This window comes from Limanda limanda, chromosome 1, assembly GCF_963576545.1.
Source record: "Limanda limanda chromosome 1, fLimLim1.1, whole genome shotgun sequence".
In the NCBI taxonomy this organism is placed as follows: Eukaryota; Metazoa; Chordata; class Actinopteri; order Pleuronectiformes; family Pleuronectidae; genus Limanda; species Limanda limanda.
Window position 1 is genome coordinate 22,885,615 of NC_083636.1, and position 17,082 is coordinate 22,902,696.

Here is a 17,082-nt window from a genome sequence, read left to right on the forward strand (position 1 = left end):
AAAACAGAGCTTTTTTTTTCAATTGAATGCAATAAGCTTCCGTAGTACTATGATGGATTCTAAATACTGATTGGAAGTTTGATTGAAAATTAGAAAGACCATTCTTTTGTGCAAATTATCATATAACTGGTTAGCAACAGCTTTTCAGGCTGTTGATTAGAGAAAATCTTCCTTGAGAAGTCTAGTTGTGATAGTGTTTAACAGACAAGGGTATAGATATAGATCTATGGTAGAAAAGTGGTCTAAATATAAATCTGGTGCTACAGTTAGTTCTAAGGCTACTAACAGTGTATCTTTTCCCTGGTGTTTACAGTTTAATTTATTAAAAGCTCATGAAATCATTACTGCTAAGATGTTAAATGAAGAGACAGATCAATAGAGCTGTGATTCTCTGTCAGGCCGGCTATGGTGCTCAAGAGAAGCCTGAGGTTGTTCCTATTTTCTTCTACTAAAGATGAATAAAAGAAGGTTCCAGCATTTCAAAGGGCTGTCTTGTAAGTTATCAGACTATCTTTCCAAATAAAAATCATCTAGATTGGTGGAACACCACTTCCATTCCAACTTCTGCTCCATTCATGAGGTCTTCTCTGTTGACAGTCATCCTTATCATTGGATGAGGTCCAGTTGTTTCACGACATCATCATCAACTAAGTCCTTAGTTCTTCAGCCTCTGGTAGATTCATGGATGATTAAAAAAAACATTCAACACGTCAGCAGAGAGAAATAGAAAAATAATTAATGAATTAGTTAGGTGGTTTCTGACAGTTTTCTCTTTTCTGGTGAGATCACACAGTAACTTTTTCGGAGCATAGAGAACACATGGGAAGATAAAGACTGTAAAACTTTAAGAGAACCAGAGTTTACTCACCAAACAAACCTGACATCAGCTCCTCTGTGTCTTTTGTTACTGAAGAACCGGCCTTACACCTGGTGAACTCAAAACTAATAAACAAAGCAATAAAGTCCTCGCACAGTGCTCAGGCCCTGATTAAAACAAACTAACAGTAAAAGTGTCGGTATAAAAACCTCCCCCAGGGACTGATACTGACAGAATCATAGTAAAAGCTCCTGATTTTTTGGGATGATTCTCTCTTTCATCTGAACCGTCGAAGCCGCTGCCTGTCGATCATCCAGGAGTCTGTGTGTCGATCATCCAGGAGTCTGTGTGTCAATCAAACAGACATGCCCCTAAATCTACGCCTTTTTTAAACTCTAATATCTAATTAATTTCGATATTTTTTTCAGATGGATCACCAGATCTTTCATAAGTAGGACAGTATCTGGCGAATAGACCATAATCACTGGTGGGAATTTTTTTTACTTCATTGGAGAAATTGGTGTTTTTTGAATGGCAGTCTATGGAACCAGAGTTTTCTTGGAGCCATTTCAGCCAGCCCCTGCTGGATTTCTGGCGGTATTACACTTCTAAGCACCTCCGCATAGGCTCCTTCTTTTGGAGCCAGAAGCTAAGTCCATTTTTATATATGGCCTATGGTTGTTCCAGTGTAAAATGTACTGAACCCCTGTGCTGCTCAAATGAGGAAAGATCTACACATAAACCTATCCCAGTTAATTAAAAAGTATATCTGATAAGCAGCCAATTTGGGCTTTCCTGACCAATATCAGATTATCTTTGGATGTTTCATATGGATATTGCTTGTGGGATCAAATTGTAGCATATAGATGAAGTCCTATGAGACCAATCATGATTTGTGAATATAGACTTTACAAATAAAATTTGATTGATTGAGTCTATTCATACAAACAAACAAATTACATGTACATGTTTAATGAGTCTAAGCAGCGCATTCTCTAAAATGTCAAACAAATACTTTGCCGAAAGGTTGTTTCGATTGTAACATGTGCTGCACCACTGTTTTATGAACTTAATAACAGTAAGTTGTTATTTGAAATGTGTTTTTAAGCAGTGCTGATGATCCTTTGAGTTATTGGTCAAAGCAGCGGCACTAAAGATAAAGATATTAACTCATTCGAATGTATTCAAGTGAACATCAAATCAGTTGAAATGTATTCTCCAAAACATCACATAAACATGTCAGCAGGCGCCAGTGAGTTTTCCGAAAATTAGAAATGCAGTTATTGTAAGTTTTTGGAGGCAGTTTGACCAATTTTTTGACTCAATTAACAGTCTGCCTGTGCAAAATATATTTGCTATGGATGTAGTGTTTTTAGCATCAGATTGTACATGATTACATCATATCACTTTCAACAAGTTCTGCATTAGTCTTTACTTTCAATTGTTTTGATATTTGTATTTGTAAAGGAATAATTGAACGTGTTTGATAGTGCTCTGTTATGTTCACAATCTTGTGACAAATATAGCCAATGGTTTGTGAATAGCGGTCTTTCTTACCATTTTGCAGGATTTTTCAGCTTCAGACAGAATTATGAATAAAATAATAGCTAACCAATACTTGTTGCTTCTGTTGTGCGTCTGTATTAAAATTGTGCAGTAGCTCGTCAAGACCAGCCCTGGGCAAACTGCAGGCACTGTTAATTTTCTTGGTAAAGTTCTCTGAAGGGAAACAACCTTAAATGATGTCCTGTACAGTTAGAAGTGAGATAGAGAGTGGGCCTACATACAAATATGAGGACCTACAATCTTGAGACTCTTTACACTGAGCATATGCAGCTGGCAAAATTGTCCCTTGCTACAATGCTACTTGGTCCCACACATGCTTTGTAGTCATTGGATCAAATACATACATTTTTATATATGCAACATATACAGTAAACACAAAACTAAAATAATGAAAGTCCTGAACATATATATTAAGACAGGGCTTCAATGAAAGCCATGTAAAATAGGTGATGAAGCAGCACTGCCATTAAGGCCCTTTTCATGCCGGTTCATATATGCTGCATATTCCGAAGCCAATCTGCAAATATTGGTTGACACACTTGAGGCTGGAGCTAATATCACCATAACTTTTAATTCATCTAGTTACAAATGAACTCTTACTGAGTAACATACTTTTTCAGAAATAGCGATTCCATTCTTGAATGCAGAAACATACATTTTTTTGTATGGAGTGTGCTACTTCCATTTATATCAAAATTCTTCCTCAATTGTAGGCCAAGAATGCTATAAACTATTTTTTAAAGTGCATTAATGTTTGTAAGTTAAGTATAAGCTGAAAATATGAACTTGATTTTAATAGAATGAGAATGAAAGGTTGATAAAAAACTATCACAAGTTTGTTGAGCATACTCACTGACGTAACACATTTGAAGATTTAAGAGGAAACTTGACTTCTGTATTTGTTACACAACTCATGCCTTCAGCTGTAACTTGCTTATTTGTACCACACTAGTACACAAACTACAACTAAAGATGGTGAGAATAGTGTAAATAGTTTTGCAGATATTTGGAACCTCGTTGCAATCTCAAATCTGCTACCAGTGTGGCTCAAAAACAACATCAGTAACACAATGTTGTTAAAATGCTGGCATAACCAAACAGACAAACACAAGGAGGATTTGCTACTTTTATTAATTTGAATGACTTAAGTATTAAAGAGCTTTGTAGTAGAAAACCTGATATAATATAGTAACACTGGGCAGTGCTTGAAAACAATGTGTATCTTCAACATTATCAGTTCATTATATACAAGTCATTTCATTACATTTCTATTATAAATGAGTGCTACTGGGAGGATAGATTGTTGTGCAATGGCAGGGAAGAGTACATAATATACTATTTTGGTGGCGTTTAAATAAGATGTGAAAAATCTCAAGGATTGAGGTTTGGTAAATATATATTCATATTGATCTGTGGCCTGCCAAAACAGTTGTTAATAAAGATTCTGAGTCATAGTTTTGATGTTGCAGTAAGAGAGGACCAAACTGAGATGTGGTGTTAAAACTGATCCATAGAACCAGACAAGTATTCACAATTTTTCTTTTGTCAAGGCAGGATAACTCAAATACTCAAACTCAAATTTTCTAAAATAGTAGTTTTGCACAGAACAAACTATGTGTTAAGTCATATCATCTGCTGCATTAAAGCCTTTAGAAAAATAAAGTTGATGATTCATAAAAGCTCCCAACTGAGCAAGTTAAGTCAGGTGGATAGCTATATAATTAGACATTTTAGAGCACAGTAAATAGGGAAAGTACAACACAAGAAAAAGTCAAATTTACGATGCAGTCATAACTTAACTGTTATTTGCCAGTTATATCAAATAATTGTAGTTGTAAAGTCAAATAAACTGAAAAGGCAAATCACATTTCTCAAGCGGACACTTAAATTAGTCATCCTTTCATGGAATTACATGAAAGCTCATTTTCAACATATAATTAGGTACAAAGCTTCCTTTGAGAATATCTCTCGTGACATCACATTCTCATATCACAATCTTACATCAAAGAAGCTGTTTTCCATTATTTACAGCAACTCTTTTTAAGGCAACACTGCTTTTCTTCAAGGAAACCAACATTACTGCAAATCAGCACAATGACCTGTCACTTTTTATTTGGAATTCAAGCATTCATTCCAACATTACAGGAGAATTGATATGCTCTGGACGATTGCCAATCATATCTATCATCTTGATGATGTTTAAGTTGATGCAGATGCTTATATTCGTATTCAGAGCATGACTCTGCTGAGGAAGAAACAATTACAAAACAAAATGCTTTGGTGCATGCATGATCTATCTTGGCTGTTATGGTTAATATATTCCAGAGTATTTATGATGGTGGCTAATATCCTTGCAATCTGTGGTTTGGAGTCCCTGTTCGCTTTCATCCATTCTCCTTCCACAGTACTAAGTGAATGCTATGGTCAGGCATGCTGGTAGCAAAAACCAGTCCAGAGTCATTGTCCCCATCCAGGCCGTTTAGCCAGGAAGTCACACCGGCCAGGAAGCTGGATCCTCGTTTGGATTTTCTGTAGGCTGGTAGAGGCCAGCGACCTGAGATCAACTCTGTCCTCAGGTCCAAAACATACAGGTAGTGGTTATCAAAAAGGAGCGCAAACACCTCACCATAGCTGAGCAAGGACAGGTTGGCTGGATCCTGTGCTTTGATCACCCTGGAAACAGCAAAACATGTTGGATTAGGAGCTAGGAGCAGTATGTTACATATTAGAAAGGTTCTTATCCAAATCCATAATTCCAGAAATTAGGAAAACTGGATTAAGGTTTTTGTTTGCATTTACAAACTTACATTATAACAGTGGAGAGTTATTAGTCAATACAATTTTCATTAACATCCTCTAATTGATTTCAGGTTTCAGGTTCTGGAAGTTAATTTCTTCTTGGATGGAAAAATGAATCTGGGTATCCTAGGGCCTTTTCCAGAGCAGAGAGCAACTGGTCACAGACATAAATTAGTAGTAGGTCAAAGATTGATACATTTAACCTCATTTAACCAAATGGTTCATGATTTAAGAGTCTCAATAACAGGTTATGGTTACAACCATCACTGCAACCTATTTCATCTGACATATTTTTGTTGATTTTGTTTTTAATTAGTAAATTCTCAACAATTAAACACCATCATTAACAGTAAACTTAGACAACGAACTGTGGCAGTCACTTCAAACACATGTCCCTCATATTAACTTGACACTTGGATAAAAATGACTGACTACCTTTATAAATGGTTACTATTTATATAGCACTTTTCTAGTCTTGAAAACCACTCAAAGCGCTGTACATTACCGTTTGCTATTCACACACATTCATACAGCCCATCTATTATCAACACTTTTTAGTTATATGAGGGGCAATTCGGGGTTCAGCATCTTGCCCAAGTACACTTCGGCATGCAGATGGGGAAGACTGGGGATTGAACTGCCGACCTTCTAGTTGGAGAACGTTACCACTCAGCCACAGCCGCCTTCATGAGAATCCCAAAATGTAGTATATCACACTATAAGATACGTTGTAAGGTGCAAGTTACTTCCAAAGCATTTTTTAGCACCAAATTGAAATAAACCCCAAAGATCTGAAGAGCTGACAGAAATGCCAACTTTTACAAAAACTTAAATTTCTTAGCCTTGGAAGCAGATAGAAATATGAAATAAAAACACTTGATACGTTAAATATCCGGCTCTAATTGTCCTTAAACTTCGCAAACATTACAATTTTTTTTTTTTTTATAAATCCTTTAAATCAGCAGAGATCCTAATCTTAAATTACATTTTAAACAAAAATTCAATCCAGCCTTACAGCTAAGCCAACAAAACAATAAAGATCATAACATCTAAACTTCAAGAGAGATGTGTTGATAAAGACAAAATCCAAATTAGACTAAGAAAGGGTATTTATGTACAACATTAAAACACACTAATGAGCAGCAAAGCTACACTAAATAATTTTTTTTCAACACATTGACTGAAACAAGCCTGGAGTTGAGAAAGCAGAATTCCAACCTTTTTTGAAAACATACTGTCATCAGGAAAGTCAAAAGATTCATTGTTTAAGTTTTAGATAAGTTCATTACATTTCTTTGCATCAACGACAATGTACAAAATACATACATTTTAGAAAAAAGGACAAGATTCTAAATATCGTTTTGTCGATTAGCTTGATGCCAAAACATAATGGTAATTATCATGGTAACCTGATACTACTAACGTGATCACAACGCTGACTTATATGATCCATTGGACTTTATATTTATATATTCATATATTTATCCTGTATTAGATTCACTACACTGGCTTCCTAATGTATTTAAAATAAAATATTAAATTCTTCTCCTCACCTACATACCCTTAATATGGCATCATCATACCTTAAAGAACTCATAGTACTATATCACCCCACTAGAGCACTGCGCTCCAAAGATTCTGGCTTACTTGTCATCCCTAAAGTCTCTAAAAGTAGATTAGGAGCCAGAGCCTTCAGCGGTCAAGCTCCTTTCTTATGGAATCATCACTCTTTCCTCTTCTCCCTCTTCATCACATTAATGTCTCATGAATGCATGTTACTGACATGACTAATTCCCCGGAGTTCTTGTGCTGTATCGTTGGCAGATCCAGCATTGCTGTTCCAGCAACATCGAGCACCGTCATGGTGGGTCGTAGAATGTGATCATGGACCATAGATCATGATCGTGGTGGCAACTGACCGTGGACTATGATTACAACATGACTGCTTGATATACAATACGCCTACTCACCCACGCATACTCCTAGACTCACTACTGACAATAACTCCTCAATTAATTTGTCATTGCTGCTCCCTTCATATCTATCAGACATTTCCTTATGTATAAATACTTTAAACATTGACATTCTTCTCCATTTTGATACAAACTGTTTCTTCTAATCAATGTTGTGAACACTGCTATTTTGTTGATGGGTTCAGATACAAGCAGCATCTATTGCACTTCTGTTTGTCCTGGGAGAGGGACCCCTCACACCTGGCTCTCTCTAAGGTTTTTTTACGTTTTGTTCCTCTGTTAGAAGGGTTTTTTTGGGACAGTTTTCCTCCCTCTTGAAGAGAGATACCAACTGTTTTGGTTGGTTAACATATGTAGTTTACACAAACTATACATCTATAAATCTGCACAAATCCTGAGGTAGATCTTAAACCAGGACATAGAGAACTGTTTAAATATTTTGGTCTTGTGTCTGTAACTTTGTTCTTACCTGAGAATCTCAAAACTAGCAAAGTCCCACTGATACACTCCAAGGTCAGAGCTGCAGACGATGTAGCGTCCATCAAACTGCAGGCGAGGTTGAAGGCTGATGCTGCGGTCCTCTGAAACTGCAAGTGTCTTCAGACACTTGCAGTTGATTTCTCTTCCTAAAGGCCAGACCTGCAGAGGAAATAAAGTTTTCTCCCCATCTTATACATTTTCAGATTCGAGTCAGCGGTGCGCACCAAAGTTAAGTGTTCTCCAGGATTCTGTGCTGGGACCAATTTTATTCTCATTATATATGCTTCCACTAGGAAACTATATCAGGACACACTCTGTAAGTTTTTAATGCTATGCGGAAGTCACCCAGTTATACCTGTCAATAAAAGCAGAACAGTGTAATCAATTAACTTTTGAAGACATAAAAAAGTGGATGACCCGCAATGTTCTTCTTTTACACTCAGATACAACAGAGGTTCTAATACTCTGTCCTAAACACCTTAGAGATACATTATCTAATGATATATCATCTCTAGATGACATAGCCCTTGCTTCCATTGAAACAGTCTTTGATCCCCATTTTTCCTTTGATTCTCACAAATTTCTAGGACTGTCTTCTTTCACTTATGTAACATCTCAAAAATATGACATGTCCTGTCTCAAAAAGCTGCAGAAAAGCTAGTCCATGCCTTTCTGGTTTCTGTCCAATGTGTCTCTACATGAGCTTCTGTCATGTCCTGTGTCTCAGTTCTGAGTGTCTCTCCGAGGCCGCTCCGCTGCTGCCTTTTTCAACCTGAGGATCAATCAGCTAACAGCTCTTACCTGCGCTGATTGATCCTCTGGTGCAGGTAAAGGTGCTCTCCAAGCTACCTTCACACTTATTATCAGGCTCCAGCAGTAAGTCGTTAAAGACTCTGCAGCTTGTCCACAATGTTGCAGCATGTGTCCTGACAAGAACCAGGAAAAGAGATCACATTTCTCCAGTATTAGCCTCCCTGCAGCGGCTTCCGCTTAAATTTAGAGAATTAGTAGAATTTAGTAGTAGAATTAAAAATGTTCCTCCTCACCTTCAAGGCCCTAAATAATATGGCACCATCATACCGAAAAGAGCTCATACTACCATATCAGAGCACTGGACTCCCAGAATTCAGGCTTACTTGTTGTCCCTAAAGTCTCTAAAAGTAGAGTAGGAGCCAGAGCTTCCAGCTATCAAGCTTGTCTCCTGTGGAATCATCTCAGAGTTTCAGTTCAGGAGGCGGACACCCTCATTACTTTTAAGAGTAGGCTAAAAACCTTCCTTTTTGATAAAGTTTATCGTTAGAGCTGATTCAGGTTTGTCTTGGACCTGCTCTTAGTTATGGTGTTATGTGTCTAGAACAGGAGTGGGCAAACTTTTTGTCTCGCGGGCCACAATGGGTTACAAAATTTAACAGAGGGGCCGGGCAAGGAACAGATGGATGGAGTGTTTTTGTGAACTAATATAAATGACATGGAAAAATCATTACATGAAAGGATTTGGCCTTTACCAAGTAGCAAAGCACTTATTTGCAAGGCCATTTAACAAAAAAACGCCTTCAGAATAAGGCTTGCTAGCCTTTGCTATTTCGAATGCCCCCCAAAAATATGCCTTGGTAGCTGACTCTTTAATCGCAGTTTGTCTGTGAAGAAATGTAGCAAAGTAGGGCTGCAACTAACGACTATTCTGATAGTCGATTAGTCACCGATTATTGAAACGATTAATCGACTAATCGGATTATGAATGACACAAATTCTCAATTGCTATTATTTAGTAAGCAGCTTTTAAATTTAGCTTGAGGTTGTTCAAGGCATGTGATGACTGAAAATAAAGATTGATACTTCATTAACAAAAATGTCTTTTAATAAACTTTGCTGCATATAAGGGTACTGTTGACACAAAAGCAAAGAAAAATCAAGTTTTTGTCCATTTAAAACCAAGGACAGGCAAAGTGCTAATAAAAAATATTAATTTAAATTTAAGTTTCCCTTTTTACTGTGAACCAAGAACAGGCCAAGTGCTGGTACTAAAAATAAATTAAAATTAATGTATAAACGTGTATATATAACATCTGACAGAGGCGAGTCCGCATCGTCTCCGTTACGAAGTCACACGTGCCTCCTCCTCAAATGTGCATGTCCTGCTTCCATGGAGAGCAGGTCCGCTGTACAGATACTGCAGGTAGTTTTTCTCGGGCCATGTTAAGAGTGAAGTTCTCCCGAACTTTTTACTTCCTGGTGCGCGACTGCGCGCGGCAGCAGACGCCGACATTGGTCCATGTTTTGTCGCTATTGCACATGCGCGACTTTCAGAGATAGGAAGGGAGCGAGATGGTTCACTCCTCAGGTACTTTCATCAGCACCTCCGGTAAAACGACGTTTAGTTCCGCTGCGCGGCACGAGAAACACGCGCTATGACGTCACCAACGATTCATCGACTAGTAAATTCGTCGGCGACTATTTTGGTCATCGATTTTTGTCGACGACGTCGACTAATCGTTGCACCCCTATAGCAAAGTGACGGCTGATGTTGTACTCCATGAAAACTGCAACAGTTTCTCTGCATATCAGGCATACAGCCTTCGATTGGACATCAGTGAAAAAGTATTTTGTTGTTGACTCCGTGTTAAACACTCGGCACTCATTGTCCACTTTTCGTTTCCTTGATCCTCTCATTTTACAGAAGGGCTCACAGGGCAAAGGGAAAAAGTGAAGGGAGATCATGTGCCCTTTCGAGCCCTACATACACCACACTCCCGGGCAAATTTTATTTAGCTGACGCTTTTATCCAAAGCAACTTACAATAAGTGCATTCAACCCCGAGGGTTCAAACCCAGAACAACAAGAATCAAGAAAGTATAATTTCTTCAAAAATAAAGCAAAACTACAAAGTTCTATAAGCACGTGCCATTAAAGTGCTACGAAATTGTTAGTTTAAAAAAAAAAAAAAATTAATCAATTAATTTATTTTTTGTATTATTTGGACAAGTTCGGCGGGCCGGATTAAAAAGACCAGCGGGCCGTACTTTGCCCATGTCTGGTCTAGACTATCGAGGGACACATGTGACATGGAACTTCTCTTACCTCTCCTCCCTCTTTATCACATTAATGTCTTATCAATACATGTTAATGATTTGACTTGTCCCCGCAGTCTTTGCGCTTTATAGTTTGCAGATCCAGGACCACAGCTTTGGCCACATCTTGGATAACGTTGGTGGTTGGCGAATAAGAGATTGTGATCGTAGTGGTTTATCAAGGATCATGTTGGCTTATCGTGATCACATTGGGGAATCTTCTACGTGTTGGCAGCTGATCGTTGATATAGGTGGTGGACCATGATAGAGGTGGCAGCTGATTGTGGATATAGGAGGTGGACCATGATAGAGGTGACAGGTGATGGTGGATCCTGATAGTGTAAGTGTATCATGACGATGGATTGTGGATTATGGTGGCATCTGATTGTGGTGGTGGATCCAGATCGTGGTGCCAGCTGATCGTGGACTGCTTGATATGCAATATGTCTATTCACATACACTACCATTAATGGCAATACCTTCTCAATTCATTCCCTTTCCATTATGTTACAAACTGTTTCTTCTAATCAATGTTAAATACTCTTATTTTGCTGATGTTTTCAGTTACACGTGGCATAAATTGCACTTCTGTCCGGCTTGGGAGAGGGATCCCTCACATGTAGCTCTCTCTGAGGTTTCTAAATTTTTTTCCCTCTGTTAATAGGGTTATATTTGGTAGTTTTTCCTTGCTCTTGTTGAGGGTTAAGGGCAGAGGATGTCTAACCTTATTAAGCACAATGAGATAAATTTTGATTTGTGACTATGGGCTATACAAATAAGTTTGATTGATGGATTGATTGAGATATAGCAGCTAAAACATAGGAATAACAGCAAAACAATAAAAACAATTATTTTGTTTCTCTATACTTCAAAAAGTAAAGGCAAATATCAGCATTACCTTAATTTCATACTTATCAGCACTGAGGAGGATATAGTCACCAGGACTGTGCATCATAGATTCTACTTCACTTTTCTGGAGTAACACCTTTGGAGGAGATGAAAACACAGGATAGACATTTCAACATAAGGCATTTCAAGATTTAACTTCCAGCACACATTAACATCTTGACTAGAAGGTGAGCTGACCTTAGTCACCCACTCAGTGTGCCCAGTCAGAGTGTTGAGACAGGCACCAGCAGACAAAGCCCAAATCTTCACCGTGAAGTCTGCAGACCCGCTGACCAGTACATCCAGCTCATCATTGTAGTCCACACTGAAGACTGAAAACAACCAAAAAAGTGTTCTTTTGAAAAACAGTTCAAAAAGGGAATACAGTGTTTCCCATTAAATATCTAGAATATGGTGGCCTGCCTTATTCTAATGTTTCCAGACAAGCCACCTAACTTTTGTGGGCGGCTGTGGCTCAGGAGGTAGGGTGTCCTCTAACCATGCTAAATTGTCCTTGTGCATGCTTCTGAACCCAAATTTGCCCCTGCTGCAGATAGATACACTATATCAGTGGTTCTCAAAATGGGGGGCGCGGACACATGTAGTGTGCCATTACTTTTCAAAGACATTTGTCAAATGGTTCACTCGACATCACAACAAACGGCGGGGAAAAAAATGTATGGGAATCAAGGTCTCTCGCCCATTTGGAGCGAGAGTAGAGCAGGACAGATTTTCAGCTACTTTTTGTGTGCCTATACTGCTCTCAAAGCCACCAATGGAGGTTGTCATTCATGATTTTTAGATCAAAATGTAGTAAAACTTGTTAGCTTTGCAGAAATGTCACTATGAAATCTATCAGAGCTAAACTTTTGGATGTTTTCTCTGTCTCTCTCTCGATTGCTATTCATGTAATTCACATGAGTTCTCAGTTTTGCGACGACAAGGATAGTTTTGTTTAAATCGTCTCTCATATAAATATGAATCATAAGGCAGCTGAGAAAAAGCGGCCGAGGTCAGTGTCACCCCCCCACCAGAACAGATATCTGCTGTGAATTTAGCACAATTAATATAAGCCAACCTGCTCCTGTGTGGCCACGGAACTGTTGGATTTTAGACCCACTGCTCCACTCCCAGCATGCAACAGTGTTGTCGAATGACCCAGTCACCAGCTTCTGTTCATCAAACTTCACTGTAGCGCAGGTGTGTGTTTGAATTCCATAAATGCACTGCCCAGTGCGCACATCCCACAATTTGGCAGAGAGGTCATCAGATCCTGAAAAAAAAGAAGACGTCCCAGCTCTGCACATCTCTTAATACTTGTTACAGAACAGCAATGTGATGTCAATATGAGTCAAACTGGTGTCCTAATTCTATCTTAAAAGGCGCAATTTGTATTAGGCGGCCCTCCTTTACATTTAAAGAAAATTTAATGATTTTGAGTGGTGATGAGATTGAAGAACAAATATGGAGAATGGATGGTAACATTTTTTATTTATTTTACATTCCAATAATCATTATAGTCTACAAAAGTGGTTTGTTCAAAATAGTTTTGTTTGTATAGTACAATAGTTTGCCAAATTGAAAAAAAAAATCAAAACAGTGAAAGTGTACCTGTGCAGAGGAGGCCATCTTTATAGTAGAGGGCATATACCCGAGCACTGTGACCAATGAGGGATGATGTCTCAAAGGCTTCCTGTTCTTTCAACTGCGTCATACGCAGTTTGGCCTTCAGGTAGACTCCCTTCCAGTGTGGTGCATCCTGAATGGCCTCATCAATCCTCCAGCCCAGCTCCCGACACACACTCTGCCACACTTCTGGACAAGAGTTTATCACCTACAGTGAAATGGACACTTAGCTCGTTTTTTTGAATAGTTTTGTACTTGTGGTGTTTATATTCTGAGATTGAATCATTTGCGCATTTCCCTTTAACTCATTAAAACCAGATTCAATCACTGGAATAAAGAAATTCCAGTGATTGAAATCTTACAATGCTACTGCTTTTGGACTACAGCAAACCACTGTGAGAGAAATGGAGAATACTTCTTCAAAGAGCACAAACCCAGACTAACATCCAAAGATATGTCAGACTCACTTGCTTTAATTAAGGTCAGTATTCATGACTCCAAAGGAGAGTTGCAAGGTGCAAACCACTTCAGACTAAAAAATATAAAAAGTCTTGTCCCAGATTTGCCAAAAAACAACAGAATAATTACTATTCGCTGACACAGCCTTACACAATAAGAACATCATACCAACAATCAAACACAGTGATGTGATGGCCTGGGCCTGTTTTACTGCTTCAGTACGTGAATTCTGCTTTCAAGATATAAGATACAAGATACATTTATTTATCCAACACACATGCACAGACACACTACATGTAAATGGGGGAAGCTCTCTGCTTTTGAACACAGCAAGACACACAGAGCAGTGGGCAGCCATGCACGGCGCCTGGGGAGCAGATGTTGGGGGAGTATGGTGCCTTGCTCAGGGGCACATAGACAGTGGGGTAGGGACTTTTTTGAACAGAATATCCTGAAGGAGAATATCCACCCAGCAGTTTTATGACTTAGAGGTCAAGCTCAATTGTGTCAGGACAATGATCCAATGCACAAAAGCAAGTCCACTTCTGAATGGCTCAAAAGAAAAACAATTTTTGGGGTGACTTGGTCAAGATCCTGACTTGAATCCTATTGCAATGTTGTGTAAAGATCTTAAAAGGGCAGTTCATGCTTTAAATCCTCAATTTTTCAGACTTATTTAAATAATTCTGCAAAAAAGGGTGGGCCAAAATTACTCCCAATCAATGTACTCGTTCTGAGATAATTAAATTAGATAAATAACAAAAAATAGAAGATATCAGGAGTGGCAAAACAATTTCAACAGAAAAGAACATGCTTTTTATGAGTTGTATTGTATTATGTTAGTTTTTTCGGCAGTTTTAGTCAACAAAAAAAGAGGTTGTTCACACCACGGCTGATGAACTGACTAAGGGGAGTGACAAAATGCTGGTTACTTTTGACTAGAATAAGTACTTGTAACTATTTTTTTTAAGAACACAATGAAATAAATGTAAGACCTATGTCGTGGGAATGGGATAAATTACTCAGGGCCACTGGATATGAATCTGTTCTCTCCTTTTGCAAAGGCTTTAATAAAACTCACAACATAAAACTTGAGAGGAAACACAGACATATTTAAGACAAACAACAAGTACCCCATAACACTGTGAGATATAAGGCTGCATGATATTTACCTTATTCCACTGCTTGCAGACCAGGCAGCAGGTGAGGAGAGTCTGAGGGTCCAGCCAGTGTAGCAAATAGAAGGCAAGCTCCAGAGGGAGGAGACGCAAGAAGTCACGCTTGAGCAGTGTCTCCAGGCCATTTGACAGATGACGGAGCTGGGCAGCACCACTTAATGATATGAGGTGGTCTAGAGACTGGTTGCGCTCCTGGTCATTTAGAGTAACGAAAGTAGCAGAGATGGACTCCAACCACCCCTCAAAGGCTACCTTCTCCATGGGTACATGAGAGCAACCTGCAACACCTAAAGGAAGAATGCTGGGTCTTACTTCATGTTTATGTATTTCAGTGTCTCAAGCAGCCATGTAATAATCTGATAAATCCAACGTTTGGGGTAAGAATGGTGTCCCAACGTGGTGTCCTCTTTTTTTGCTGAACAAAAAAATAATTCTCAAAATATTTAATTTGCAATGAGAACATTTGCAAAAAAAGATATAGGCAATACCAAATGTTTGATATTTTTATTTTCTTAAAATGTGTTAATTGTTCTTTTTGCTGTTTCAATTATATATAATTTGATTCTATTCTATCTATTCTATTAATTAATTTACTACAAGTTTGCAATACTTGTTTAATTGTAAGCTTCATGACTTACACATAATATGGACACAATGTATTACAAAGTGTCAACTACTACTATAACACAGAAGCAATTCCATCAGTATGATCAGTATGTGATACATAACTGAAATTTCTTATGTCTTACAAAAACTCACACTGAAATAATACAAATTGCAAGGGACATAATTGGTGGATTATGGAAAGTTATTTAATTCACCAATATATCTATTCAGATTTCGAATCACTTGCTGATGACAGATTTGAAAATAATATAAGATTTTCTGTTTTATTTATCTCTCTGCTGTTTCATAACATTACCTCTGCCAACAAGGTTATATATATATTTATATGGCTCATTCTTATCTGACAAGTGCCATAAATAGCAATTATGAATAGTGTTTTGTTGCAAAGCCATATTTAATCTATGACTCAATTAAATGCATTTTTGAAAAGACTGACCAAGCAATATCACCAGGCCTGACTGCACTGACTGCCATACATTTGTAATAGTAATGAACACTATTACCATTGTCATTGTCGTCATCAGTTGAGTGTTACAAATGTAATCAAAAACAGCTGAAGGCTCTTTGCAGTAGTCTTACAGCTTTCACAGCTATCGCTAGGCTAAAAATGGCAATACTCCCCTGCTGAGTAACCTTTGTATGTATGTATGTGGCACATGTACAAAATGTTATTGTCACTTATTTGGGGGCAATTGATTTTACGTGCCATCGTACGTCAGTATATAAGCTACTGAGCGTTAGCAAAGCAACACTACTACTATTAAATAGCAAGTTAGCAACTACTGGAAACGCCTCAACAATCACTCGACAGTATTGGCTACAACATAAAATACCATTTAAAAATGTTAACTGAAAATGTCCACCAACCAGAGGGTTGCAGGGAGCTCCTTATTCAGCACTCTTGGTTAGTTCACATAGTTCATGAAGTTAGCTGTCGTAATATAACCTGTCAGGAACCAACTTGAAAGGGCTGTCCAAGTAACTTAGCTGCGTAGCTTTGGAGCTAACGGTAGCTAATCCACGTGATAAAAGTACTTGATTCTTTCAATCTTTAAAACTACATCGTGCCTATTACTGTACAATCTGCACATTTCTCATAACAATAGTTCTAACGCTAGGCCATATGATTGAATAATAGAAGCCTCTGACATCTTGAAGACCAAAATATCTTGTGCTATCCTTCGGATGTGGGAGAATTGGACCCTCTGCTCTGACTCAAAGGAGAAGGCGTATTGAAAACTTGGCTCCAAAAACAGGCATTGATTGAGCACGTTCGGAAAAGTAAGCCTACACACACACAGAGAGAAAGACACACAGAGAGAGAAACACAAACACACACACACACACGTACATACATTCTATTACCAAAATTTAATTTGCCTGTGAGACAACACAGCGGGAAACGATAGTGTTATGTGTGAGTAAAGTAGCTTCCGGTGTCGCGTATAATGTGGAACGATGTGACATTTTTTGCCCGGGCCTGGTTCTCTCAATAGTTCCGCTGTTTGAAGCGGCTGGAATAGATAGTTGGTTCTGCGTTATTTTGATGTACAGTGAGCATCATACACGGCCAATCATGCAAGTAACACAATTCTTGCATA

The 17,082-nt window shown here is 38.3% G+C and overlaps 1 protein-coding gene across 1 annotated transcript; it reads right to left on the reverse strand.

Moving 5' to 3' along the window:
• Window positions 1-3,495: 3,495 nt before the first annotated feature.
• fbxw2 (F-box and WD repeat domain containing 2) lies at window positions 3,496-16,669 on the reverse strand. Its single transcript, XM_061073402.1, has 8 exons — window positions 16,349-16,669; window positions 14,849-15,141; window positions 13,203-13,425; window positions 12,670-12,864; window positions 11,790-11,923; window positions 11,602-11,688; window positions 7,625-7,794; window positions 3,496-5,056 (listed from the first exon to the last, which is right to left on the reverse strand). Exons 2-8 carry the CDS (start codon window positions 15,113-15,115, stop codon window positions 4,768-4,770), a joined length of 1,365 nt encoding a protein of 454 aa, XP_060929385.1. The 5' UTR covers window positions 15,116-15,141; window positions 16,349-16,669; the 3' UTR covers window positions 3,496-4,767.
• Window positions 16,670-17,082: the final 413 nt, after the last annotated feature.